The sequence below is a fragment of the Scyliorhinus torazame genome, chromosome 6, assembly GCF_047496885.1.
Source record: "Scyliorhinus torazame isolate Kashiwa2021f chromosome 6, sScyTor2.1, whole genome shotgun sequence".
Taxonomy (NCBI): domain Eukaryota; kingdom Metazoa; phylum Chordata; class Chondrichthyes; order Carcharhiniformes; family Scyliorhinidae; genus Scyliorhinus; species Scyliorhinus torazame.
The window spans coordinates 14960833-14986247 of NC_092712.1; the positions used below are offsets into that span (position 1 = coordinate 14960833).

A 25415-nucleotide genomic window follows, 5' to 3' on the forward strand; every position below is an offset into this window, starting at 1 on the left:
GACCGAACTGATCTCTTCACACATCTTCTCTACTGAGCAGTACCACACTCCGTATGCTATCGTACCAGCCTCCCTGAACAGGTGCCGGAATGTGGCGACTAGGGGCTTTTCACAGTAACTTCATTTGAAGCCTACTTGTGACAATAAGCGATTTTCATTTCATTTTCATTTTTCGTATGTCCTATGTTTTATCGTGTATGGAATGATCTGTCTGGACTGTACGCAGAATAATACTTTTCACTGTACCTCGGTACATGTGACAATAAATCTAAATCCAAATCTAAGATGTAAGAGCAGAAGTAGGCCATTCGGCCCATCGAGTCTGATCTGTCATGGCTGATCTGATACAATCCTCAGCTCCACTTTCCCACCCTATCCCCATAGCCCCGATTCCCTCACTGGTTAAAAACTGTATCTCAGCCTTGAACATACTGAACGATCCAGCCTCTACAGCTCTCTGCAGTAAATAGATGACCCCTTACTATAGGGCAGCACGGTAGCATAGTGTTAGCACGGTGACGTCACAGCGTCAGGGTCCCAGGTTCGATTCCTGGCTTGGGTCACTGTCTGTGCGGAGTCTGCACATCCTCCCTGTGTGTGCGTGGGTTTCCTCCGGGTGCTCCGGTTTCCTCCCACACTCCAAAGATGTGCAGGTTAGGTGGATTGGCCATGATAAATTGCCCTTAGTGTCCAAAAAGATTAGGAGGGGTTATTGGGTTACGGGGATAGGGTGGAAGTGAGGGTTTAAGTGGGTCGGTGCACTCGATGGGCTGAATGGCCTCCTTCTGCACTGTATGTTCTATGTACTCTGAGATTCTGCCCTCTGGTCCTAGACTCTCCCACCAGAGGAAACATCCTCCCAGCATCGACCCTGTCGACCCGACTAGAATCCGATATGTCTCAATAAGGTCGCCTCTCACTCCAATGAACACAGACCCAACCGACTCAACCCAGTGAACCTCTCTGCACAGCCTCCAATCCAGCATATCTTTCCTGAGAACATCAGAACATAAGAACTAGGAGCAGGAGTCGGCCATCTGGCCCCTCGAGCCTGCTGCGCCATTCAATGAGATCATGGCTGATCTTTTGTGGACTCAGCTCCACTTTCCCGCCCGAACACCATAATTCGCTCTCCGGGCTGTAATTCGCTCTCCGGACGGGAGGTGGCGCTGCTGTCCGTTTGCTGCGGAGTTTTTCCAGCGGGCTGTAATGCGCTCTCCGGGTGGCAGGTGGCGCTGCTGTCCGTTTCCTGCGGGCTGCAATTCGCTCTCCGGATGGCAGGAAATGCGCTCTGCGGGTGACAGGTGGCGCTGCTCTCCGTTTCCTGCGGGCTCCGGGCGGCAGGTGGCGCTGCTGTACGTTTTCTACTGGCTGTAATTCGCTCTCCGGGTGGCAGATGGCGCTGCTGTCCGTTTCCTGCAGGTTGTAATTCGCTCCTCGGGTGGCAGGTGGCGCTGCTGTCCGTTTCCTGCCTGCTGTAATCCGCTCTCCGGGTGGCAGGTGGCGCTGCTCGCTGTTTCCTGCAGGATGTAATGAGCTCTCCGGATGGCAGGTGGCGCTGCTCGCCGTTTCCTGGAGGCTGTACTTCGCTCTCCGGGTGGCAGGTGGCGCTGCTGTCCGTTTCCTGCAGGCTGTAATTCTTTCTCCGGGCGGCAGATGGCGAGGCTGTCCGTTTTCTGCGGGCTGGAATTCGCTCTCCGCTGCCACTTGTTGGCGGGCCATCATTTGTAAGAGTGGGTGCGCTGCGTCTCTGCAGTCGCCAGTCGGGAAAGCGACTCAGGCTTGCCCTGAGCGCGGTGACTCGGTCCAGAAATTGTCCAGTGAGGAAGGCCTGGTTCCAGAGCCGGTGATGTTTCCTGCGGGCTGTAATTCGGTCTCCGGGTGACAGGTGGCGCTGCTGTCCGTTTCCTGCGGGCTGTAATTCGCTCTCCGGGTGACAGGTGGCGCTGCTGTCCGTTTCCTGCGGGCTGGAATTCGCTCTCCCGGTGACAGGTGGCGCTGCTGTCCGTTTCCTGCGGACTGGAATCGGCTCTCCGGGTGACAGGTGGCGCTGCTGTCCATTTCCTGCGGGCTGTAATTCGTTCTCCGGGTGACAGGTGGCGCTGCCGTTCGTTTCCTGCGGGCTGTAATTCGTTCTCCGGGTGTCAGGTGGCGCTGCTGTCCATTTCCTGCGGGCTGTAATTCGCGCTCCGGGTGGCAGGTGGCGCTGCTGTCCGTTTCCTGCGGGCTGTAATTCGCTCTCCGGATGGCAGGTGGCGCTGCTGTCCGTTTCCTGCGGGCTGTAATTCGCGCTCCGGGTGGCAGGTGGCGCTGCTGTCCGTTTCCTGCGGGCTGTAATTCGCTCTCCGGATGGCAGGTGGCGCTGCTGTCCGTTTCCTGCGGGCTGTAATTCGCTATCCTGGTGGCAGGTGGCGCTGTTTGCTGCAGGACCCTCGCGTCCCTAATTGCCCCGGACCCTCCCGTCCCTAATTACCCCGGACCCTCCCGTCCCTAATTACCCCGGACCCGCCTGTCCCTAATTACCCCGGACCCTCCCGTCCCTAATTGCCCCGGACCCTCCGGTTCCTAATTGCCCCGGACCCTCCCGTCCCTAATTGCCCCGGACCCGCCTGTCCCTAATTGCCCCGGACCCTCCCGTCCCTAATTGCCCCGGACCCGCCTGTCCCTAATTGCCCCGGACCCTCCCGTCCCTAATTGCCCCGGACCCTCCCGTCCCTAATTGCCCCGGACCCTCCGGTTCCTAATTACCCTGGAGCCTCCCGTCCCTAATTGCCCCGGAGCCTCCCGTCCCTAATTGCCCCGGACCCGCCTGTCCCTAATTGCCCCGGACCCTCCCGTCCCTAATTGCCCCGGACCCGCCTGTCCCTAATTGCCCCGGACCCTCCCGTCCCTAATTGCCCCGGACCCTCCCGTCCCTAATTGCCCCGGACCCTCCGGTTCCTAATTACCCTGGAGCCTCCCGTCCCTAATTGCCCCGGAGCCTCCCGTCCCTAATTGCCCTGGAGCCTCCCGTCCCTAACTGCCCCGGAGCCTCCCGTCCCTAATTACCCCGGACCCTCCCGTCCCTAATTGCCCCGGACCCGCCCGTCCCTAATTGCCCCGGACCCGCCTGTCCCTAATTACCCCGGACCCTCCCGTCCCTAATTACCCCGGAGCCTCCCGTCCCTAATTGCCCCGGACCCTCCCGTCCCTAATTGCCCCGGACCCTCCGGTTCCTAATTACCCCGGACCCTCCCGTCCCTAATTGCCCTGGACCCTCCGGTTCCTAATTGCCCCGGACCCTCCCGTCCCTAATTGCCCTGGACCCTCCGGTTCCTAATTGCCCTGGACCCGCCTGTCCCTAATTGCCCTGGACCCGCCTGTCCCTAATTACCCCGGACCCTCCCGTCCCTAATTACCCCGGACCCTCACGTCCCTAATTACCCCGGACCCTCCCGTCCCTAATTGCCCCGGACCCGCCCGTCCCTAATTACCCCGGACCCGCCGGTTCCTAATTACCCCGGACCCTCCCGTCCCTAATTGCCCCGGACCCTCCCGTCCCTAATTGCCCCGGACCCGCCGGTTCCTAATTACCCCGGACCCTCCCGTCCCTAATTACCCCGGACCCTCCCGTCCCTAATTGCCCCGGACCCGCCGGTTCCTAATTACCCCGGACCCTCCCGTCCCTAATTGCCCCGGACCCTCCCGTCCCTCATTACCCCGGACCCTCCCCTCCCTAATTGCCCCGGACCCGCCGGTTCCTAATTACCCCGGACCCTCCCGTCCCTAATTGCCCCGGACCCTCCCGTCCCTAATTGCCCCGGACCCTCCAGTCCCTAATTACCCCGGACCCTCCCGTCCCTAATTACCCCGGACCCTCCCGTCCCTCATTGACCCGGACCCTCCCGTCCCTAATTACCCCGGACCCTCCCGTCCCTAATTACCCCGGACCCTCCCGTCCCTAATTGCCCCGGACCCTCCTGTCCCTAATTGCCCCGGACCCTCCTGTCCCTAATTGCCCCGGACCCTCCCGTCCCTAATTGCCCCGGACCCTCCCGTCCCTAATTGCCCCGGAGCCTCCCGTCCCTAATTACCCCGACCCTCCGGTTCCTAATTGCCCCGGACCCGCCTGTCCCTAATTAGCCCCGGACCCTCCCACTGATAATTACCCCTGGACCCTCCCGTCCCTAATTACCCCGGATCCTCCGGTCCTTAATTACCCCGGATCCTCCGGTTCCTAATTACCCCGGATCCTCCGGTTCCTAATTAGCCCCGGACCCTCCCACTGATAATTACCCTCGAACCCTCCCATCCCTAATTACCCGTGGACCCTCCATCCCGAATTACCCCTAGACTGAGTGACCTGCTCAGCTATTTTAATTGTTATCATTAGCATTTTGTTGAATTCAAATCCTTGGTGGGATTTGAACCCCAGGTTCCCTGGAGCATCACGCTGGGTCTCCACTCCAGTGACTATGTCAGTCCCCCTCTGCCCCTCTCCTCTGTCCGTTCACCAGTTGGAAGAGTTTGTCCCTATCGATTATTGGAATGTCTGGGCAAATACACTGGGCTTTCTTGGATTTGCGCATTGTTTACCAATCTGAGCCTTTCTGTTTCTAGAATTCAATGTTCGTGTTGTAATTATTGAAGGGGTGCCATCGACCATGGGGTGTGTGAAGCTGGTATCTAAAGAGAGGGAGTGGAGCCTTGTCATGACCAGCTTGCTGTTGTGTGCTACAGCATTGACAGCGACTCACCGTACTCGTAAGGTAGGAATCTTCACAGCACAACCAATGCCCTGGAATATGGCAGGAAGGATATGGTCACTCTAAATGTACAAGAGTAGGTTTACGAGAATAATCATAATTGTCACAAGTAGGCTTACATTAAGATATAGATATAGAATTTACAGTACAGAAGGAGGCCATTCGGCCCATCGAGTCTACACCGGCTCTTGGAAAGAGCACCCTACCCAAGGTCAACACCTCCACCCTATCCCCATAACCCAGTAACCCCACCCAACACTAAGGGCAATTTTGAACACTAAGGGCAATTTATCATGGCCAGTCCACCTAACATGCACATCTTTGGACTGTGGGAGGAAACCGGAGCACCCGGAGGAAACCCACGCACACACGGGGAGAACGTGCAGACTCGGCACAGACAGTGACCCAAGCCGGAATCGAACCTGGGACCCTGGAGCTGTGAAGCATTTGTGTTAACCACTATGCTACCGCGCTGCCGCTGTGTACCCGAACAGGCGCTGGAATGTGGCGACTAGGGGATTTTCACAGTAACTTCATTGCAGTGTTAATGTAAGCCTACTTGTGACAATAAAGATTATTTTTATAACAAGCACATGTTTTGGGATTTGTGGGAGGAAACCGGAGCACCCAGAGGAAAGCTGGAGAGTTTTAACAATGAAAGATTGAATGTGCTGGGGTTGTTTGCCTTGGCACAGAGGAGGCTGAAGAGAGATTTAATCAAGGTAGAGAGTTGGGATAAAAGGTTCTTTTTCGGAATGGCAACCGGTGACGAGTGGTGTCCCGCAGGGTTCAGTGTTGGGGCCACAGCTGTTCTCTTTATATATTAACGATCTAGATGACGGGACTGGGGACATTCTGGCTAAGTTTGCCGATGATACAAAGATAGGTGGAGGGGCAGGTAGTATGGAGGAGGTGGGGAGGCTGCAGAAAGATTTAGACAGTTTAGGAGAGTGGTCCAAGAAATGGCTGATGAAATTCAACGTGGGCAAGTGCAAGGTCTTGCACGTTGGAAAAAGGAATAGAGGCATGGACTATTTTCTAAACGGTGACAAAATTCATAATGCTGAAGTGCAAAGGGACTTGGGAGTCCTAGTCCAGGATTCTCTAAAGGTAAACTTGCAGGTTGAGTCCGTAATTAAGAAAGCAAATGCAATGTTGTCATTCATCTCAAGAGGCTTGGAATATAAAAGCAGGGATGTACTTCTGAAGCTTTATAAAGCATTAGTTAGGCCCCATTTAGAATACTGTGAGCAATTTTGGGCCCCACACCTCAGGAAGGACATACTGGCACTGGAGCGGGTCCAGTGGAGATTCACACGGATGATCCCAGGAATGGTAGGCCTAACATACGATGAACGTCTGAGGATCCTGGGATTATATTCATTGGCGTTTAGGAGGTTGAGGGGAGATCTAATAGAAACTTACAAGATAATGAATGGCTTAGATAGGGTGGATGTAGGGAAGTTGTTTCCATTAACAGGGGAGACTAGGACCCGGGGGCACAGCCTTAGAATAAAAGGGAGTCACTTTAGAACAGAGATGAGGAGAGATTTCTTCAGCCAGAGTGTGGTGGGTCTGTGGAATTCATTGCCACAGAGGGCGGTGGAGGCCGGGACATTGAGTGTCTTTAAGACAGAAGTTGATAAATTCTTGATTTCTCGAGGAATTAAGGGCTATGGATAGAGAGCGGGTAAATGGAGTTGAAATCAGCCATGATTGAATGGTGGAGTGGACTCGATGGGCCGAATGGCCTTACTTCCGCTCCTATGTCTTATGGTCTAAGGTATAAAATTCTCAGGGATCGGGATTAGTATTAGTGTTTCTCAAACTTTTTTCTGCTGTGACCCCATTTCACTCGTGTGAGCAGGGGAAATGGGGGGGGCAGTCGCAAACTCTATTTAAAGAGGCCTTGTAGCCAATCCTTTATGAACATACAAGTTAGGAGCTTGAGTAGACCATTTGGCCCTTCGGGCCTGCTCCACCATTCACTAAGATAGAAAGGTCCATAAAAGCTTTGGTTTGAGTCCAATATGAAGACAATCCCTAACCTGATAAGAGCCAATAGTGATGACGTGAAGAGTGATTGTGCGTTGAGAGTGCCCCAGAATGTCTCCAATATCTTTGTGTTGTTCCGCAGATAAACCTGGGCTCTGCTGCTGGCTTCCTCATGCAGGCCTGCGCGGGAGCCGTGAGCGTCGTCCATTCGTACAGTGAGGAGCCTCCTGCCCTGCTCAGCGCCAGCTTGCGGGAGGTGAACTGGGTCTCCATGGTCATCGGGCTGCCTCTCTTCTCCTTTGGTTTCCACTGGCTCAATGACGACTGGCTAGCAGCTAACTCAGCAGTGGCTGGCGGGATCCTGGCCGCAGCCTGCTCCGGGAATCTGGCCGAGGAGGGTCGGGAGGTAGCAGTCAGGCTGGCCGTAGCTGCTCCCATCCTCTCTGTCCTCACCGTCTGCCTCTTTACTGCCAATCTGTACGGTATTGTGGGCAGCCTGGCCGTCTGCCTGGTGGGCGTGGTGTCGGAGTTGGAGCCGGGTGGGCTGTTGGGGCTGAAGAAAATGGATGTCCAGAATGTCCTGCTGACCTCTGGGGTGGTGGCGTTGCAGCGGGCACTGGGAACACAGTATGGGGCAGAGTCAAAGTGACCCTCACTCTGTCCCCGTGCAGGAATCGCCAAAGGGGATCAGAATGATCCTGACTCTCGACCTGACTGCTTTGAGGCCGGATACGCTGGACAAGTTGAACTTTATCCCCTCGGCTCTGATACCAGGGTATTGTGCAGTCAGTTACAGACTGGTCAGCAAACACTCAGCTCTCAAAGAAAGGGGAGGAAGTGACCTTAGGGCAGTGCGATGGACACAGTCCCTGTGAGTTCACAGCAACTCACCAGAGTTAGAGAGTCGCTAAGTTCACATTAGGATCAGCCAACAAAATTCACTGTCGGGCGGCACAGTGGTTAGCACTACTGACTCAGCACCAGGGACCCGGGTTCAATACTGGCCTTGGGTGACTGTGTGGAGTTGCACCTTCTCCCTGTGTCTGTGTGGGTTTCCTCTGGGTGCTCCGGTTTCCTCCCACGAGTTCAAAGACGTGCCGGTTAGGTCAATGTTCAATTGCCCCTTCGTGTCCAGGGATGTGCAGGTTAGGTTATGGGGTTACAGGTAGAGGGGAGAGGGGCATGAGCAGAGTGCTCATTTGAAGCATTGGTGCAGACTCGATGGGCCAAATGGTCACCTGCACTGTAGGGATTCTATGGTCACTGTATTGTAATGTTTAATTGGTTTCATTCCCCAATAACGTTCTTGTATGTTTTGGTTTATCTGAATCTCTCTGATTTTCTGTTCCTGTCCCTCCCAATAGGTGTGCGTGGCACAAAGTGTGATTTCAGTCCCGTGTACCAGTCCCATCCCTAAATTACTCGCAAAACATTGGCATGGAAGACAGAAAGTAATTTGCTGGATGCAATTGTAGGTCAGAATGGCAGGAGATTCACTCAGTAGCTAGCCCCGTGCTGCACCTGTCCTGGGAGTGTTTGATGGGGACAGTGTAGAGTGAGCTTTACTCTGTATCTAACCCCGTGCTGTACCTGTCCTGGGAGTGTTTGATGGGGACAGTGTAGAGGGAGCTTAATTCTGTATCTAACCCCGTGCTGTACCTGTCCTGGGAGTGTTTGATGGGGACAGTGTAGAGGGAGCTTTACTCTGTATCTAATCAAATGCTGTACTTGTCCTGGGAGTGTTTGATGGGGACAGTGTAGAGGGAGCTTTACTCTGTACATAACCCCATGCTGTACCTGTCCTGGGAGTGTTTGATGGGGACAGTGTAGCGGGAGCTTTACTCTGTACCTAACCCCGTGCTGTACCTGTCCTGGGAGTGTTTGATGGGGACAGTGTAGAGGGAGCTTTACTCTGTATCTAACCCCGTGCTGTACCTGTCCTGGGAGTGTTTGATGGGGACAGTGTCGAGGGAGCTTTACTCTGTACATAACCCCATGCTGTACCTGTCCTGGGAGTGTTTGATGGGGACAGTGTAGCGGGAGCTTTACTCTGTACCTAACCCCGTGCTGTACCTGTCCTGGGAGTGTTTGATGGGGACAGTGTTGAGGGAGCTTTACTCTGTATCTAACCCCGTGCTGTACCTGTCCTGGGAGTGTTTGATGGGGACAGTGTAGAGGGAGCTTCACTCTGTACATGACCCCGTGCTGTACCTGTCCTGGGAGTGTTTGATGGGGACAAAGTAGAGGGAGCTTTACTCTGTATCTAACCCCGTGCTGTATATGTCCTGCGAGTGTTTGATGGGGACAGTGTAGAGGGAGCTTTACTCTGTATCTAACCCCGTGCTGTACCTGTCCTGGGAGTGTTTGATGGGGACAGTCTGGAGGGAGCTTCACTCTGTACCTAGCCCCATACTGTACCTGTCCTGGGAGTGTTTGATGGGGACAGTAAAGAGGGAGCTTCACTCTGTATCTAACCCCGTGCTGTACCTGTCCTGGGATGTTTGATGGAGACAATGTAGAGGGAGCTTTACTCTGTATCTAACCCCGTGCTTCACCTGGCCTGGGAGTGTTTGATGGGGACAGTGTAGAGGGAGCTTTACTTTGTATCTAACCCCGTGCTGTATATGTTTGATGGGGACAGTGTAGAGGGAGCTTCACTCTGTACCTAGCCCCATGCTGTACCTGTCCTGGGAGTGTTTGATGGGGACAATGTAGTAGGAGCTTTACTCTGTATCGAACCCCGTGCTGTACCTGTCCTGGGAGTGTTTGATGGGGACAGTGTAGAGGGAGCTTTACTCTGTATCGAACCCCGTGCTGTACCTGTCCTGGGAGCGTTTGATGGGGACAGTGTAGAGGGAGCTTTACTTTGTATCTAACCCCGTGCTGTATATGTCCTGGGAGTGTTTCATGGGGACAGTATAGCGGGAGCTTTACTCTGTACCTAACCCCGTGCTGTACCTGTCCTGGGAGTGTTTGATGGGGACAGTGTAGCGGGAGCTTTACTCTGTACCTAACCCCGTGCTGTATCTAACCCCGTGCTGTACCTGTCCTGGGAGTGTTTGATGGGGACAGTGTAGAGGGAGCTTTACTCTGTATCTAACCCCGTGCTGTACCTGTCCTGGGAATGTTTGATGAGGACCGTGTAGAGGGAGCTTTTGTATCTAATCCCGTGCTGTACCTATCCTGGGAGTGTTTAATGGGGACAGTGTAGAAGGAGCTTTACTCTGTATCTAACCCCGTGCTGTACATGTCCTGGGAGTGTTTGATGGGGACAGTGTAGAGGGAGCTTTACTCTGTATCTAACCCCGTGCTGTACCTGCCCTGGGAGTGTTTGATGGGGACAGTGTAGAGAGAGGTTTACTCTGTATCTAACCCCGTGCTGTACCTGCCCTGGGAATGTTTGATAGGGACAGTGGCCATGGCTGAGAGTGTTAAACTGATTCCTGTGGTGTGTCGCAACCCATTTTACTCTCATGACGTCCCCCATAGCTTGCCCTTGATGTAAGGTCACCGACCTATCCATGGAATCTGTGCAGTGCAGAAGGAGGCCCGAGAGTCACCCGAGTCCGGAATTGAACCTGGGTCCCTGGCACTGTGAGGCAGCAGCGCTAACCTCTGTGCCACCGGAAGCATTAACTCTGTTTTTCTCCCCAGAGATGCTGCCGGATGTGTGGGGATTTCCCAATGTTTTGTGATTTCCTTTCTGGTTTCCAGAATCCCAGTTTTTTGTGGTATATTTTGGCGCATCCCTGATTTGTGTTGTATGTTACCAGGGATATTCATCCGCTGCTTTTAAACGCTGCCTAAATCCTGCCTCTTAAACTGCCCTACTTTACCCTTTGGCTGTGTCAGTTTCTGTCTGATTGCGCTCCTGTGAAATACTTTGCGACATTTTACTGTATCAAAGGTGCTATATCAATGCAGCCTCTCTGCCTCAATCCAAAACATTCAGCTGTCTGTCTTTCCTCGATTCAATATCTGCACTGTTTATTTCTTTATCAATATTTCCCCAAATGGATTGTAAACTGAACAGCAATCGTGAGAGGAAGCACATTGTCGCAGTGCACTCTACTTGTATAAATAAAAACCATTTGAAATTATTATCACACCAATCTGATGATTTGTTCAGATGTAACATTGTTGAATCGTCCATACCCATCACCCTGCAGCTCCATGTTTTAATCTTTCCAATCAGGTTTCCACCCTTATCTAAGGAAAGATATACTGGCACTGGAGGCATCCAGAGAAGGTTCACTGGGTTGATCCCGGGTATGGAGGGATTTTCTTAATGAGGAGAGGATGAGGAGGTTAATAATAATCTTTATTATTCTCACAAGTTGACTTACGTTAACACTGCAATGGAGGGCAGCACGGTGGCCCAGTGGTCAGCACTGCGGTCTCACGGCGCCGAAGTCCCAGGTTCGATCCAAGCTCTGGCTCACTGTCCGTGTGGAGTTTGCACATTCTCCCTGTGTCTGCGTGGGTTTCGCCCCCACAACCCAAAAGATGTGCGGGGTAGGTGGATTGGCCACGCTAAATTGCCCCTTAATTGGAAAAAAAATGAATTGGGTATTCTAAATTAAAAAAAAAAATTAAATTAAACACCGCAATGAAGTTGCTGTGAAAAACCCTCAGTCACCACACTCCGGCGCCTGTTCGGGTATACTGAGGGAGAATTCAGAATATCCAAATTATCTAACAGCACGTCTTTCGGGACTTGTGGGAGGAAACCAGAGCACCCGGAGGAAACCCACGCAGACATGGTGAGAATGTGCAGACTCTGCACAGTGACCCAAGCCGGGAATTGAACATGGGACCTGTGATGCAACAGTGCTAACCACTGTGCTACTGGGCCGCCCCTGTTGGGCCTGTCCTCATTGGAGTTTAGAAGAATGAGATGTGACCTTATTGAGACATACAGGATTCTGCGGGGGTTTGACAGGGTCGATGCTGAGAGGATGTTTCCTCTGGTGGGAGAGTCTAGGACCAGAGGGCAGAATCTCAGAGTGTGGGGTCGCCCATTTCAGACAGAGATGAGGAGGAATTTCTTCTCTCAGAGGGGAGTGAATCTGTGGAATTCTTTACCGCAGAGAGCTGTAGAGGCCAGGTCGTTAAGTATGTTCGAGGCTGAGATAGATTTTTAATCAGTGAGGGAACCAAGGACTGTGGGGATAAAGTGGGAAAGTGAAGTTGAAATTATCAGATGTCATGATCTCATTAAATGGTGGAGCAGACTCGATTTGCTGAATGTCCTACTTCTGCTCCACGTCTTATGGTCCACCCCACCACAGTACTGAAACGGCTGTTATAAAAGTCACAAATCTACATCCTCTGAGACTGTGAAAAAGATAAACTTTCCCTCCCTGCTCATCCTTCATGACCTGCCTTCAACACCATTGATCACATCACCCTCCTCAAATCTCTTTTCGCTGTTGTACAGCCGGGTGAGACTGCTATCATCTGATTCCATTCTTATCTATCAATCGCTTCCCACTCTTACTGTCACCCAAGGATCAGATACGCCCCCTCCTTCCTGTTTCTCATCTAGATGCCACCCCATCAGCGACATCACCCGAAGGCTCCCTGTTAGTTTTCACACGTACACTGAAAACACCGAGCTCTATTTCATCACTTCCGATCATGATTATCAGACAACTTATCAAACATCCAGTATTGGATCAGCAGAAAGTTAGTCCAATTAAATATTGGGAAGATGAAGTCATTGTTTTTGGTTGCCAGTCCAAGCTCAGTTGTGTAGCTACTGACTTTATCATAGAATTCACAGTGCAGAAGGAGGCCATTCCGCCCATCAAGTCTGCACCGGCTCTTGGAAAGAGCACCCGACCCAAGGTCAACACCTCCACACTATCCCCAAAACCCCACCCAACACTAAGGGCAATTTTGGACACTATGGGCAATTCATCATGGCCAATCCACCTAACCTGCACATCTTTGGACTGTGGGAGGAAACCAGAGCACCCGGAGGGAACCCACGCAGACACGGGGAGGATGTGCAGACTCCGCACAGACAGTGACCCAAGCTGGAATCGAACCTGGGACCCTGGAGCTGTGAAGCAATTGTGCTATCCACAATGCTACTGTGCTACCATCCCTTTCTCTGGCAACAAAGTGAGGTTAAGCCAGTCTGCTCACAACCTTGGTGTCACATTTGATCACAAGATGATCCTCTGACCTATTTTAAGACCATTTCCACCTCTAACCTTACCCGACTTTGCCCCTGTCGAAGCTAATCAGCTGCTGAAACCAACATCCATGTCCTTGTCACCTCCCGTTTTAACTATTTCATTGCTCCTCTGGCCAGCCTCCCATGTCCCTCCCTCCAGAAACTTCATCCAAAACTCTGCTGTCCTTGTCCCTGGTTCCCACCAAACTCTGTTCACTCATAGATTCCCTACTGTGCAGGAGGCCATTCGGCCCATTGGGTCTGCACCGACCCTCCAAAAGTGCAGCCTACCTCGAGCCACATCCCCGGAACCCCACCTAACTTTTGGATTCAAAGGGACAATTTGGCGTGGCCAATCCACCTAACCTGCACATCTTTCGACCTATCACCCCTGTGTTTGCTGGCCCACACTGACCTCTGGCTTGGCAACGTCTCCATTTTACAAATTCATACATGGTTCATATCTGTTCATGGCCATCCGTCCCAACCTGTCTCTGTGATCGCTATCTCTGCAGTGCAGAAGGAGGCCATTCGGCCCATCGAGTCTGCACCGACCGTTCGAAAGATCAACCGACCTAGGGCCAATCCCCTTGCTCTATTCCTGCGACCCCAACCTAAGGGGCCATTTAGCATAGCCACTCCACCAAACTGCCACACATTTGGGACGAAAGAGAAAATGCTGGAAAATCTCAGCAAGTCTGGCAGCATCTGTAGGGAGAGAAAGGGGCTAACGTTTGGAGTCCGATGACTCTTTGTCAAAGCATTTGGGAGTGTAGTCAACCCCCGCCCCCCATTCTTGGATGTGATCCATGAGTGGTCAGTTTCCACCAGATCACCTGATTCTGCAGAACTCCAGGGAATGAGCCCCTTTCACTCGATGACGTTGAGTACTGCTGAATCGTAGTAAGCAGCACACACGCAGCAAAGCATGAATGAACAAGGGCAGGAGTGGAGGGCGGGCCTTCGGCGACGTCATGGCGCGTGAAACTCCGCCCCACCCATGTCCGCCAATCGGGCACCGGCTCGGAATGGCCCAATCGGAGGGCGGCGATCCGCCTTTGGGGGGGGGCCTCCTCCGGCCACACCGCTCAAAGGGAGCGTCGGCTATTGGCCGCGGCGAGCAAGAAGGCGGTCGCGGATTGGCGGGACGCGCGTCACAGAAGGAGGAGACGAAAAGAAGAAGAAAAACAAAGATGGCGGCGTGAGGCCATTCCCCTCCCCCTCCCTCCCCTCCGAAAACCCGGCTCTCTCAGCAGCGAGCGGCGGCGGCCCAGGAGGAGGGAAGAGACGCTGTTTACCTCAGAAATACATTTCAAACCCATTTTAAATTAAAACGACAACTTTTCAGAGAAAGTTGTGTGAGGGGGAAAAAAAAATCACCGTTTTTATTAAAAAAAATAGATTAAAATGTCGGCTGTGGAGGAGAGAGAGCCGGCGCCCGCGGCTTCCTCAGCGGCGGCGGGAGGAGGAGTGGCGGCAGCAGCGGTGATGGTGGCCTCGGGCCCCTCCGAGCCCCTGCACCCGGTCCAGGCCCAGGAGCTGAACCACCCGGAGCTGGAGGAAGGGCCTAGCTCCAAGAAGCGGGCCCGGCTGGAAGCCGGCTCGGCGGCCGGGGCCAAGGCCGGCGTCGAGCACAAGCTGGAGGAGAGGCTGTACTCGGTGCTGTGCTGCACCGTGTGCCTGGACCTGCCCAAAGCTTCAGTCTACCAGGTACACCGGGGATGGGGGCGGCGAGAGAGACCGGGGCCGCTGCGGGGGACACCCTTCACCCGCAACACCCCCTTAAAACAGCCCCAATTCTCCACTCACTTTCATAACCCCCCCCCCCCCCCCTCAACCCAGAGGGACGGGCTGCACCACCATCCCACTGGACTGCTGTGTGTGTGTTTGCGGCTGTTTTCAAACGTGATAATGTCATTTAATATATATTAGATATAAAATATTGTCATCATGGGATTGCAACACTTCACAGAGCACTGTAAAAGATCATTGTGTATGAGCGTTCGTACATAACCTGTGTGGTTATGTTTTATAAATTTGATTGAGGTCATCACATGTAGAATGTGGTCACATAACTACACAGCAACCTTCCTTTTAAATTATTATTTATATGCACATGGGTGTGTCGGTGGGTTATTTGGCTCCTGACAATTAACTGGAGGGTGGGATGGCTTGGGGTGGGGCTGGTGTGTCGGTGGGTTATTTGGATCCTGGCAATTGTCTGGAAGGATGGAGGGAGAGAGGGATGGGTGGAGGTGGTGTGTCGTGGGTTATTTGGACCCTGGCAATAGTCTGGAGGGATGGATGGAGGGAAAGAGAGAGGGATGGGTGGGGCTGGTGTATCGGTGGGTTATTTGGACCGTGGGGGATTTAGTCTCAAAAAGGTTGAGGGATTGGAGTTGGGGCGTTAATGCTTTGACCAAAACTGGCACCCTAGGAATGAGCTTCATTTGCCTTGACTGTCATCTGCCAAAGAGATGGAATTAACCTACACAGCAATATATATATATGTGTGTGTGATTGTGTCAGGATACAGGAAATCTCAAAAACGAAGACACTTTATTGCTGATCCATTTCTCGATGCCTAGTGGGGCTGTTTGATTATTTTTTTCCTTGCGGTTGTTGCAAAAAGCAGCCTGTCTCTGACATTTATGATGGCAGCAGATCTGGCATCATCATGTTACCATTTTACGTAGCTTTACTGTTGGTTGTGATATCGGATTGAAGCATGATAGTGGTTAATTTCTCTGGACCGCTCCCTCTAAACAAAAGTATGGGCTGCAATCGATATTTAACTGCATATTCTCTTGGTGGGTAAGAGAGAAGGTTCAAGGATATTTCAGTCTAAGACTGATGCCTCCAGGTTTGCAACCTTACCTATAATCCTTTTTGTCATAGGTCCCTGTAAATCATTCACAACCATAAGTTATTCACTCTTAAGTATATGTCAAATATAATTTTATATTATGGTTGAATTTGCAAAAAACGGAGTCTTTCTCTACGAATGTGTTTGTATTAATAAAGCATGTTGGGTTTACTGTAGTCATTGTGGTAAACATCACATTAATGTAATCCCACTTTAAGCACAGCTGCTGTTTCTCTACTTTCCTGGACGCTCACAGTTCCCTTAATTAGATATTGATTCAGGGGCTTGGTGTGATAGGGAATCTATCCTTGACTGAGAACAGTGTCATCGGCACAAAGCGTTAGACTTTTAAATTCATGTTCCAGTAAATTGAAAGGCCGCTTTCAAGGAGGGAGACAATCTTTTCTCTCATTCCCGAAAGATGCGGGGAGAAATGTAAATCGAGGGAGCTCTTGCTGAGGTTATTGCTTCATTGGTACCTCCTTGGTTTCGATCCGAACTGCAGTAATTCTGAAGCAACACCGCATCAGACATTCTGAACACTTCATTTACATGCCGTATTATTAACCCTGCCCCACATAGCCACGTTGCAACAAAGCCCCATATCATCAATTATTTTAAGTTTCTAAAAATCTTCAGTTTAAAAAAAAAAAAGCAGTATATGTCTTTAAATTGCTCCCTGCATTTTTAAGAGGTTTTCGGCTAAAGAGAAACCCAGTCTTATCATGTGGTATGTGTGTGCACTCATGCGCTTCCTGGCAATCCCAGTGTTTAAAGTGTTAAAGTAGTAATGTAATTAGAGGCAGGGCTGTACTGCCTGTCTGAATTCATGGGGGGTAGCAGGGGGTTGAAAGGAGTAAATGAAAGGGACTCTTACTGTATCAGAAGTGAACACTGGTACGCCACACCACAGTCAAAATGCCATTCCTGTGTGGAAGGTTTCAAAGGCTGAGGTAAAATAATGTAGGTGGAGAGCTGGTTGCTTTCTAGAGATTTGCTTGAGGCTTGTATCTGTTCATTTATGTGATGCATGCTCTGAGGTACGTTTTACGTTTAAACTGGAGGATCAGGTCAAGGTATTTATTTATATTTGACTGTTGTGGTTGGTAAAATATGCTCCCTGGAGGAGGACCTTCCATGATGCTGTACTTTCTAACCTCTGCCCATCCCCCCATCATTTATCTTCCATCTTGTCTTTAGGTTTGACCAGAAGAATTTAAATTTGTCAAGCTTGACATTGAACATGCTGGCATGAATACCCATAGGTTGTGAAAATAAATCAAGGACGTGTACTCCACAATAGCACAAGGTCTTGTGTCCCAGCTTGTGAGGATGCCGATTCACATTTGACTAACTAACCTACCATTTTGTACAATCTCCCCAATCGGTAGTACAATTAAAATATTTCCAAAAAGACCCCTGCAGCAAGCTACGGATCATACAACTCTATATACAGCTGGCAATCATTAGCTTCTTGGCCTACTCATTTTCTGGAAGATCTGTGATGTCTGCTGACAGCTGTCAGTAATTTATTTTGTGTTTAAAAGTTAACCCAATGTGCTTTGATCATAATTGTACTTGGGTTGACGGAATGTGGATGAAGGAGTCATGAAAGTCAGTATACAAGTTGCTGTAATGCAACATCGTTCCAAGGCAATTCACAGGGACGCTATCAAACCACATTTCACACTAAGGGTAGGTTTTGTTTAGCCAGTTTGGGGCCCAGACAGCTGAGGGTATGCCACCAGCGGTGAAGCTTAAAAATCAGAGGTCAGATTGTAGGAATGTAGAAATCTCAGAAGGATGTAGGGCTGGAGGAGGTTAGAGATCGACAAGTACAAGCACTTGGAAGGGATTTGAAAACAGTGACTCAAATTTTAAAATTGAGGTATGACCAGACAGGGAGCCATTGAAGATCATTGATCACTCGCGATTAGATGAAGGTCCTCCCCAACATCCATTGGCTCTATGATCAAAGTCATCCTTCTTGTTTACAGATCCTTCAGTGGTTTTATTATTTCTGCAACCCACTCTTCTCTTCCTTGGGGCCTGTGACTCATTCATGCAGCCTTGCATCTCACTAAGCAGAGTCTTCAGTCACCTCCTACCCCACTGTTTGGGGTACACTCCCTGAACTGCTCTGTCTTGCTGCTTGCTTGATGAAAGAAAGATGTAGGTCGCTGAAGAAAGGGAAGTATTGAGCCTCTGGCCATTGTTTTCAAGCCTCCTTGGGTCTGCTAGTGGCACCAGAGGACCAGAGAATTGTTGTTTTTGAACTTGTTAGTGCGTGTTCTCAGACCTTTGTATCTCCGGCCCGATGGAAGAGAGAATAACCCGGGTGGGAGGGGTCTTTGATTATGTTGCTTGCTTTCACAAGGCAGTGGGGATGTTGACAGATTTAATGGATGGGAGGTGGGTTTGCGTGATGGACTGGACTGTGTTCACGACTCTATGTAGTTTCTTACTGTCTTGGGCGAAGCAGTTGCCATACCAGGCTGTGATGCAGCCAGATAGGATGCTTTCTATGGTGCACCTGTAAAAATTGGTAGGAGTCAATGCTGAAATTCCTTAGTTTCCCATGAAAGTATAGGTTCTGTTGTGCTTTCTTGGTCATAGCGTAGACGTGGGTGGACCAGGACAAGGTATTGATGGTGAGCACACCTAGGAATTTGAAGCTGTCAATCATCTCCACCTCCGCACCGTTGATGCAGACAGGGGTGTGTACGACACTTCAATGAAGTCAATGACCAGCTCCTTAGTTTTGCTGATGTTGCCGGAGAGATTGTTGTGTTACACCACTCCACTAGGTTCTCTTTCTCCCTCCTGTACTCTAAATGCTGGCCTAGCGAGCGAAGTCCACATCTCGAGAAATAATTAATAAAGCGAAGAAAGATAAAACTGGTAACTGCAAACCAGTCAACCTAATGTCAGTAGTGGGGAATCTTCTGGGGATCGTAATCCAGGAAAATAATTGTCACTTGGAAAACATGGGTTAATAAATGGGCCAAAACAAATTAGTTAAAGGAAAATCGTGTTGATTTGTTTGAAGTAATGGGGAGAGTTGATGTTGTGTATGGCCTTTCAAAAGCTGTTTGATAAAGTGCTACATAATAGACTTATTAACAAAATTAAAGCCCGTGGGATTAAAGGGGCAGTGCTAGCATGGTACAAAATTAGCTAATGGTGAAATAAAAGACCGCACGCTGATGGATAACAAATGCAAAATAGTTTGAAGATTCCCCACTCAGCTAACCACAGGTAAAGATTTATTTGGTTCACCTCCGTGTCCAGAATTGTAGATGACCCAAAACTTGAAAATATAGTAAACACTGAGTAACATGTTGGCAGACTGCAGGAGGATATAGACAGGTTGGTGGGAATGGTGGTTGAAATTTCCAGAAGTATGAAGTGATTCATTTTTGTAGTGTGAATAAGGAGAGGAAATATGAACTGAGTGGGACAATTTTAAAATGATACAGGAAGAGAAAGAACTGAGTGTATTTACAAATATCTTTGCAGGTGGTAAGTCAAGGTGAGAGGGCTGTTTGTAACAAATAAAGCACATTCAATCCTTCACATAATAATAATAATCTTTATTGTCACAAAATGAAAATGAAATGAAAATCGCTAATTATCACAAGTAGGCTTCAATGAAGTTACTGTGAAAAACCCCTAGTCGCCACATTCCAGCGCCTGTTCGGGGAGGCTGGTATGGGAATCGAATGAAGTTGCTATGAAAAGCCCCTAGTCGGCATATTCCGGCGCCTGTTCGGGTACACAATCGAGGGAGAATTCAGAATGTCCAAATTACCTAACCGCACGTCTTTCAGGACTGGGAGTAAACCGGAGCACCCGGAGGAAACCCATGCAGATACTGGGAGAACGTGCAGACTCTGCACAGACAGTGACCCAAGCCGGGAATCGAACCTGGGACCCTGGAGCTGTGAAGCAACAGTGCTACCCACTGTGCTACACTGCTGCCCTGGTGTTGTTCATAGGCATAAGATATAGGAGCAGAATTGGGCAATTTGGCCCATCGAGTCTGCTCCGCCATTCAATCATGGCTGATATGTCCCTCATCCCCATTCTCCTGCCTTCACCCATAGCCCCTGATTCCCATATTATTCAAGGAATCCCCATATTAGTCAAGAAGACCAGATTTGTGCTTGAGATGCTGTTACCTATAGGGCTACAGACCAAGAGGTGGAATTACACAGGATACTTCTTTCTTGGAACATCAGAACTGGGAGCAGCAATAGGTAATTTAGCCTCTTGAGCCTGCTCCACCGTTCAATATGATCATGGACGATCTCATGTCCTCAATTCCAACCACTGTCCTGCCTGTTCTCCGTAACCCTTCAACCTATTACTAATTTAAAATATGTCTAACTCTTCAAATTTACTCACTCCTAGATCCACCACACTCTGGGGTAGCGAATTCCACAGATTCACGACCCTTTGGCAGAGGTTTCTCCTCATCTCTTTTAAATCTGCTACCTCTTGTCTGGAATGCCCCACAAGAGGAAGCATCCACTCCCACGTCCACTTTATCCATATCTTTTATCTCCCCATATTCTTCTAAATAGTGTATAGACCTAAATAGTTCAATCTCGCTTCATACGACAATCCCCTCTCTAGTGAACCTCCTCTGAACTGCCTCCAATGCCATTACATTTTTCCTCAAATAAGGGGATCAAAATGGCACAATACTCCAGGTGCAGTCTCACCAATGCCTTGTACAGCTGCAACAGTACTCCCTTGCCTTTACACTATTCCTTTAGCTATAAATGCCAACATTCCATTCACTCGCTTTCTTTGTTACCTGCTGTTCCTGCATGCTAGTTTTCTCTGAATTATGCATGAGGACACCCAGGTCCCTCTGCACCAGAGCACCCTGAAATCCATTTGGAGAATAAGTTGCCTTTCCATTTTTTCCGATCAAAATGGATGCCTTCTCACTTTTCCACATAATTCCATCGGTCACATTTTGGCCTACGCATCCAACCATCTATATCCATTTGTAAGGTTCTTATTTCCTCATTACAACTTAGTGTCCCTTCTATTTTTGTGTCGTCTTCAAATTGTCTATAGAACCATCTATCCCTGTATCCAAGTCATTAATAATAGATTGTAAATAGTTGGGGGTCAAGGACCGAACCCTTTGGCACCTCACTAGTTACATCTTGCCATCCAGAAAAAGATCCATTTATCCCGACTCTGTCAGCCAGTCATCTATCCAAGCTAATAAGTTACCCCTAACCCCATGTGATCTTACCTTGTGTATTAACCTTCGTGGAGTATAAAAGCAAGGAAGCAATGCTAAACGATTGCAAATCACTGCTTAGGCCTCAGCTGTAATCCTATATTACATTCTGGGTCCAATTCTGGCTGGTTAGCACCACTAATGACCAAGCTGAATAGGTCCCGAAGGGCATACTTTTCAGTCTGGGACTGTGGAAGGTGTTTATCAGATGAACGAGCGCGAAAAGAGATGAATGAGCCTTCGTCCTCGCCAATCTTATTTGTCACAAAGATGAGGCTGGAAGTGCCAAGTGGATGATCCATTTCTGCTTCCTCCTGAGGTCCCCAACATCATTAGTGTCAGTTTTCAACCTATTCAATTCACTCTGTGATATCAAAAAATGGCTGAAGGCAATGGATGCTACAACGGCTAAAGACCCTGACATTCTCGCAATTATTTTGAAGACTTGTATTTCAGGATTAGCTGTGCCCTTAGCCAAGCTGTTCCAGTACAGCTATGACACTGGTATCTACCCTGCAATATGGAAAACTGCCCAGGTATGTCCTTTCCACAAAAGACAGGACAAATCCAACCCGATAAATTACCACCTCAGCAGTCTACTCTCTATCATCAACAAAGTGATGAAGGTGTTGTTGACAGTGCTATCAAGTAGCATTTACTCAGCAATAGCCAGCTCACTGATCTGCTTGGGCTCTGCCAGGACTGCTCAGCTCCTGAACGGACAGCACGGTAGCACAAGTGGATAGCACTGTGGCTTCACAGCGTCAGGTTCCCAGGTTCGATTCCCTGCTGGGTCACTGTGCGGAGTCTGCACGTTCTCCCCGTGCCTGCGTGAGTTTCCTCCGGGTGCTCCGGTTTCCTCCCACAGTCCAAAGACGTGCAGGTTAGGTGGATTGGCCATTTCTAAATTGCCCTTAGTGACCAAAAAGGTTAGGAGGGGTTATTGGGTTACGGCGATAGGGTGGAAGTGAGGGCTTAAGTGGGTCGGTGCAGACTCGATGGCCGAATGGCCTCCTTCTGCACTGTATGTTCTATTACAACCTTAGTTGAAACATTGGCAAAAGAGCTGAACTCCTAGATGCACTGAGATTTATTGCCCTTGACATAAGGTGGCATTTAACCAAGTATGGCATCAAAGCACCCTAGCAAAACTGGAGTCATTGGCAATTGGGGACAACTACACTGGTTGGAGGCATACCTAGCACAAAGGAAGATGATTGTGGATGTTAGAGGTCAAATCATGTCAATCCCAGGACCGAGTCTCCGAGGCCCAAACATCTACAGTTGCTTTGTCAGTGACCTTTCCTTGTTCATTAAGGTCACAGAATTCCTACAGTGTAGAAGGAGGCCATTCGGCCCATCAGGTCTGACTGACCCTTCGAAAGAGCACTCTACCTTGTCCACTCATCCATCCACACCACCCTATCCCTGTAACCGCATAACCTGACCTGCACATCCCTGGACATTAAGGGGCAATTTATCATGACCAATCCAGCTAACCTGCACATCTTTGGACTGTGGGAAGAAATTCAGACAGCATTGGGAGAATGTACAAACTCCACACAGTGGCTCAAAACCGGAATTGAATCTGGGTCCCTGGCGCTGAGGCAGCAGTGCTTACCACTGTGCTATGCCAACAGTGAGGATATTCGCTGATGTTCACAATGTTAACTCCTCGGTTACTGAAGCGGTCCATGCCCATATAAATCAAGACCAGACAAAATTCAGGCTTGGGCTGATGTGTTCCACAAACATTACTCCCCACTTAAGTGCCAGTCAATGACATGACATGACATTCAATGGCTTTATTATCGCTTAATCTCCACTATCAATATTCTGGGGGTTGCCATTGATCAGAAACTGAACTGGTCTAGCTATATAAGTACTGGCTACAAGAGCACGTCAGAGGCTGTGAATTGTGCAGAGTAACTCACCTCCTGACTCTCCTAAGCCTGACCACCATCTGCAAGGTACAAGTCAGGAGTGTGTTGGAATACACTCCAATTGCCTGGATGAGTGCGGCTCCAACAACATTCGAAGCTCAACACCATCCAGGACAAAGCAGTCTTGGCACCCCTTCCACAAACATTCAAGCCCTCCACCACTGACCCGCAGTGGCAGCCATGTGTACCATCTGCAAGATACACTGCGACAACTCTCTAAGGCTCCTTCAGCAGCACCTTCCAAACCCGCGACCTCTACTACCCAGAAGGACAAGGCAGCAGATGCATGGGAACACCAATACTTGCAAGTTCCCCTCCAAGCCATTCACCATCCTGACTTAGGAACTATTTCACTGTTCTTTCACTGTCGCTGGATCAAAATCCTGGAATTTACACCAACAGTGCTGTTAGGAAGCATCTGCACCACATGGATTGCTGTGGTTCAAGAAGGTAGCTCACCACTACCTTCTGAAGGCCAATTAGGGATGGGCAATAAAATTGCTGGCCTGGACAGCGATGCCCATGTTCTGTGACAATAAGAGAGATGCATCGGTCCTTGACCGTATTGATAGAAGTGACCTCCGTGCAGTCCTTGTGGAGACAAAGTCCCTCTTCACACGTGAGAATACGGTCCCTCGTGGGCACCACGATCATGCTAAATGGGTTAGATTCAGAACAGATCTGGCAGCTCCATTCCTGAGGTGCTATGAGCTATTAGCAGCAGCAGAATTGTGGTAAACTTTAATCTGTAACCTCCTGGCCTGGCATATTCCTCATTCCACTATTACCGTAAAGACAAGGGATCAACCCTGGTTCAATGAGGAGAGCATGCCAAGCATACCTAACAATGAGGTGTCAACCTGTTGAAGCTACAGCGCATGCATGTCTTGTCCAGAGAACGCAGGACAAATCCAATCTGGCTGACTACTACCCCATCAGTCTACTCTCAATCATCAGCAAGTGGCGAAAGTTGTCCTGATGAATGTTATCAAACTATGCTTAGGCAGAAATAACCTGCTCACTGATGCTCAGTTTAGGTTCTGCAGGGCCATTTGACTTCTAACCTCATTACACCCTTGGACAATAGAGCTAAATTCAAGAGGTGAGAGTGATTAATCCTCTACATTAAGGCAGCATTTGACCAAGTAAGGCATCAAGGAACCTTCGCAAAATGGGAACCAGGGTGGGTCAGAAAGCTCTCCACTGGTTGGAATCATAACACCGTATAAAGGAAGTTGGTTGCTGGTCAATCATTTCTGCTTCTGGACATCGCTGCAGGGGCTCCTCCGGGTAGTGTCCTTGGCCTACCATCTTCAACTGCTTCATCAATGACTTTCCTTCCATCGTAAGATCAGAAGTGAGGATGTTCCTTGATGATATTTAGAGCATTCTGAGTAGTTTGGGCCACCTGTATCTGAGGAAAATTGTGCTGGCCTTGGAAAGGGTCTAGAGGAGGTTCACAAGAACGATCCCTGGAATGAAGAGCTTGTCGTATGAGGAACAGTTGAGGACTCTGGGTCAGTACTCGTTGGGAGTTTAGAAGGATGAGGGGGGATCTTATTGAAACTTACAGGATGCTGCGTGACCTGGATAGAGTGGATGTGGAGAAGATGTTTCCACTTCTGGGGAAAAACTAGAAGCCGAAGGCACAGCCTAAGACTAAAGGGACGATCCTTTAAAACAGATGAGAAGGAATTTCTTCTGCCGGAGGATGGGGAATCTGTGGAACTCTCTGCCTCAGAAGGCTGTGGAGGCCAAATCACAGTGTCTTTAAGACGGAGATAGATAGGTTCTTGATTAATAAGGAGATCAGGGGTTATGGAGATGAGAATAGGGCGGCAAGGTAGAACTGGTTAATACTGCTGCCTCACAGCACCAGGGGCCTGGGTTCAATTCCTGGTTTGGGTCACTATCTGTACAGAGTCTGAATGTTCTCCCCGTGTCTGTTTTCCTCCAGATTCTCCGGTTTCTTCTCAAGTCCCAAAAGACGTGCTTGTTGGGTGAATTCTGAATTCTCCCTCGGTGTACTTGAACAGGCGTCTGAGTGTGACGACTAGGGGATTTTCACAGTAACTTCATTGCACTGTTAATGTGAGCCTACTTGTGACACTAATAAAGATTATTATTGAACATATCAGCCATGATTAAATGGCGGCGCAGACTCGATGGGGCGAATGGCCTAATTCTACTATGTCTTTTGCCTTTATATCTTATGATTCCAGACACTAATGACTGTTTGGGAGAAGAAATTCCTCCTCATCTCTGTTGTAAATGGGAGACCCCTTATTTTGAAATTTTGCATCCTCGTTCAAGTCTCTCTACAAGGGGAAACACCCTTTCCGTATCTATCCTGTCAATTCCCCTCGGGATCTTGTGATTCAATAAGATCATGTCTCATTTTTCTAAACTGGAATTAGTA

The 25415-nt window shown here is 49.6% G+C and overlaps 2 protein-coding genes across 8 annotated transcripts in view; both read left to right on the forward strand.

Moving 5' to 3' along the window:
• The first annotated feature begins 1643 nt into the window (after positions 1 to 1643).
• On the forward strand, positions 1644 to 10840 carry LOC140424684 (transmembrane protein 276-like). Of its 6 annotated transcripts, none has more exons than XM_072507954.1 (3): positions 1644 to 1888; positions 4600 to 4748; positions 6883 to 10840. In XM_072507954.1, the coding sequence occupies exons 2-3, from the start codon at positions 4644 to 4646 to the stop codon at positions 7387 to 7389; spliced, it is 612 nt and encodes a 203-aa protein (XP_072364055.1). In that variant the 5' UTR covers positions 1644 to 1888; positions 4600 to 4643; the 3' UTR covers positions 7390 to 10840. The 6 variants fall into 6 exon arrangements, with proteins under 6 accessions (XP_072364055.1, XP_072364056.1, XP_072364059.1 ...); XM_072507955.1 differs by having other exon boundaries at positions 1644 to 1846; XM_072507958.1 differs by having other exon boundaries at positions 1644 to 1733.
• Positions 10841 to 14077: 3237 nt separating this feature from the next.
• The window catches only part of zftraf1 (zinc finger TRAF-type containing 1), a 220038-nt gene continuing 208700 nt past the window's right edge, over positions 14078 to 25415 (forward strand). Inside the window, exon 1 of one of the 2 annotated variants that reach the window (XM_072507953.1) lies at positions 14078 to 14634. In XM_072507953.1, the coding sequence (XP_072364054.1) occupies positions 14332 to 14634 (303 nt within the window). In that variant the 5' untranslated portion in view covers positions 14078 to 14331. The remainder of the gene's footprint in view (positions 14635 to 25415) is intronic. The other variant, XM_072507951.1, reaches the window with a different exon arrangement.

Coding starts and splice junctions, on each gene's coding strand:
- LOC140424684 (XM_072507954.1), top strand. CDS start 4,644: ATGGGGTGTGTGAAGCTGGTATCTAAAGAGAGGGAGTGGAGCCTTGTC. Junction 4,749..6,882: donor CGACTCACCGTACTCGTAAG/GTAGGAATCTTC, acceptor GTTGTTCCGCAG/ATAAACCTGGGCTCTGCTGC.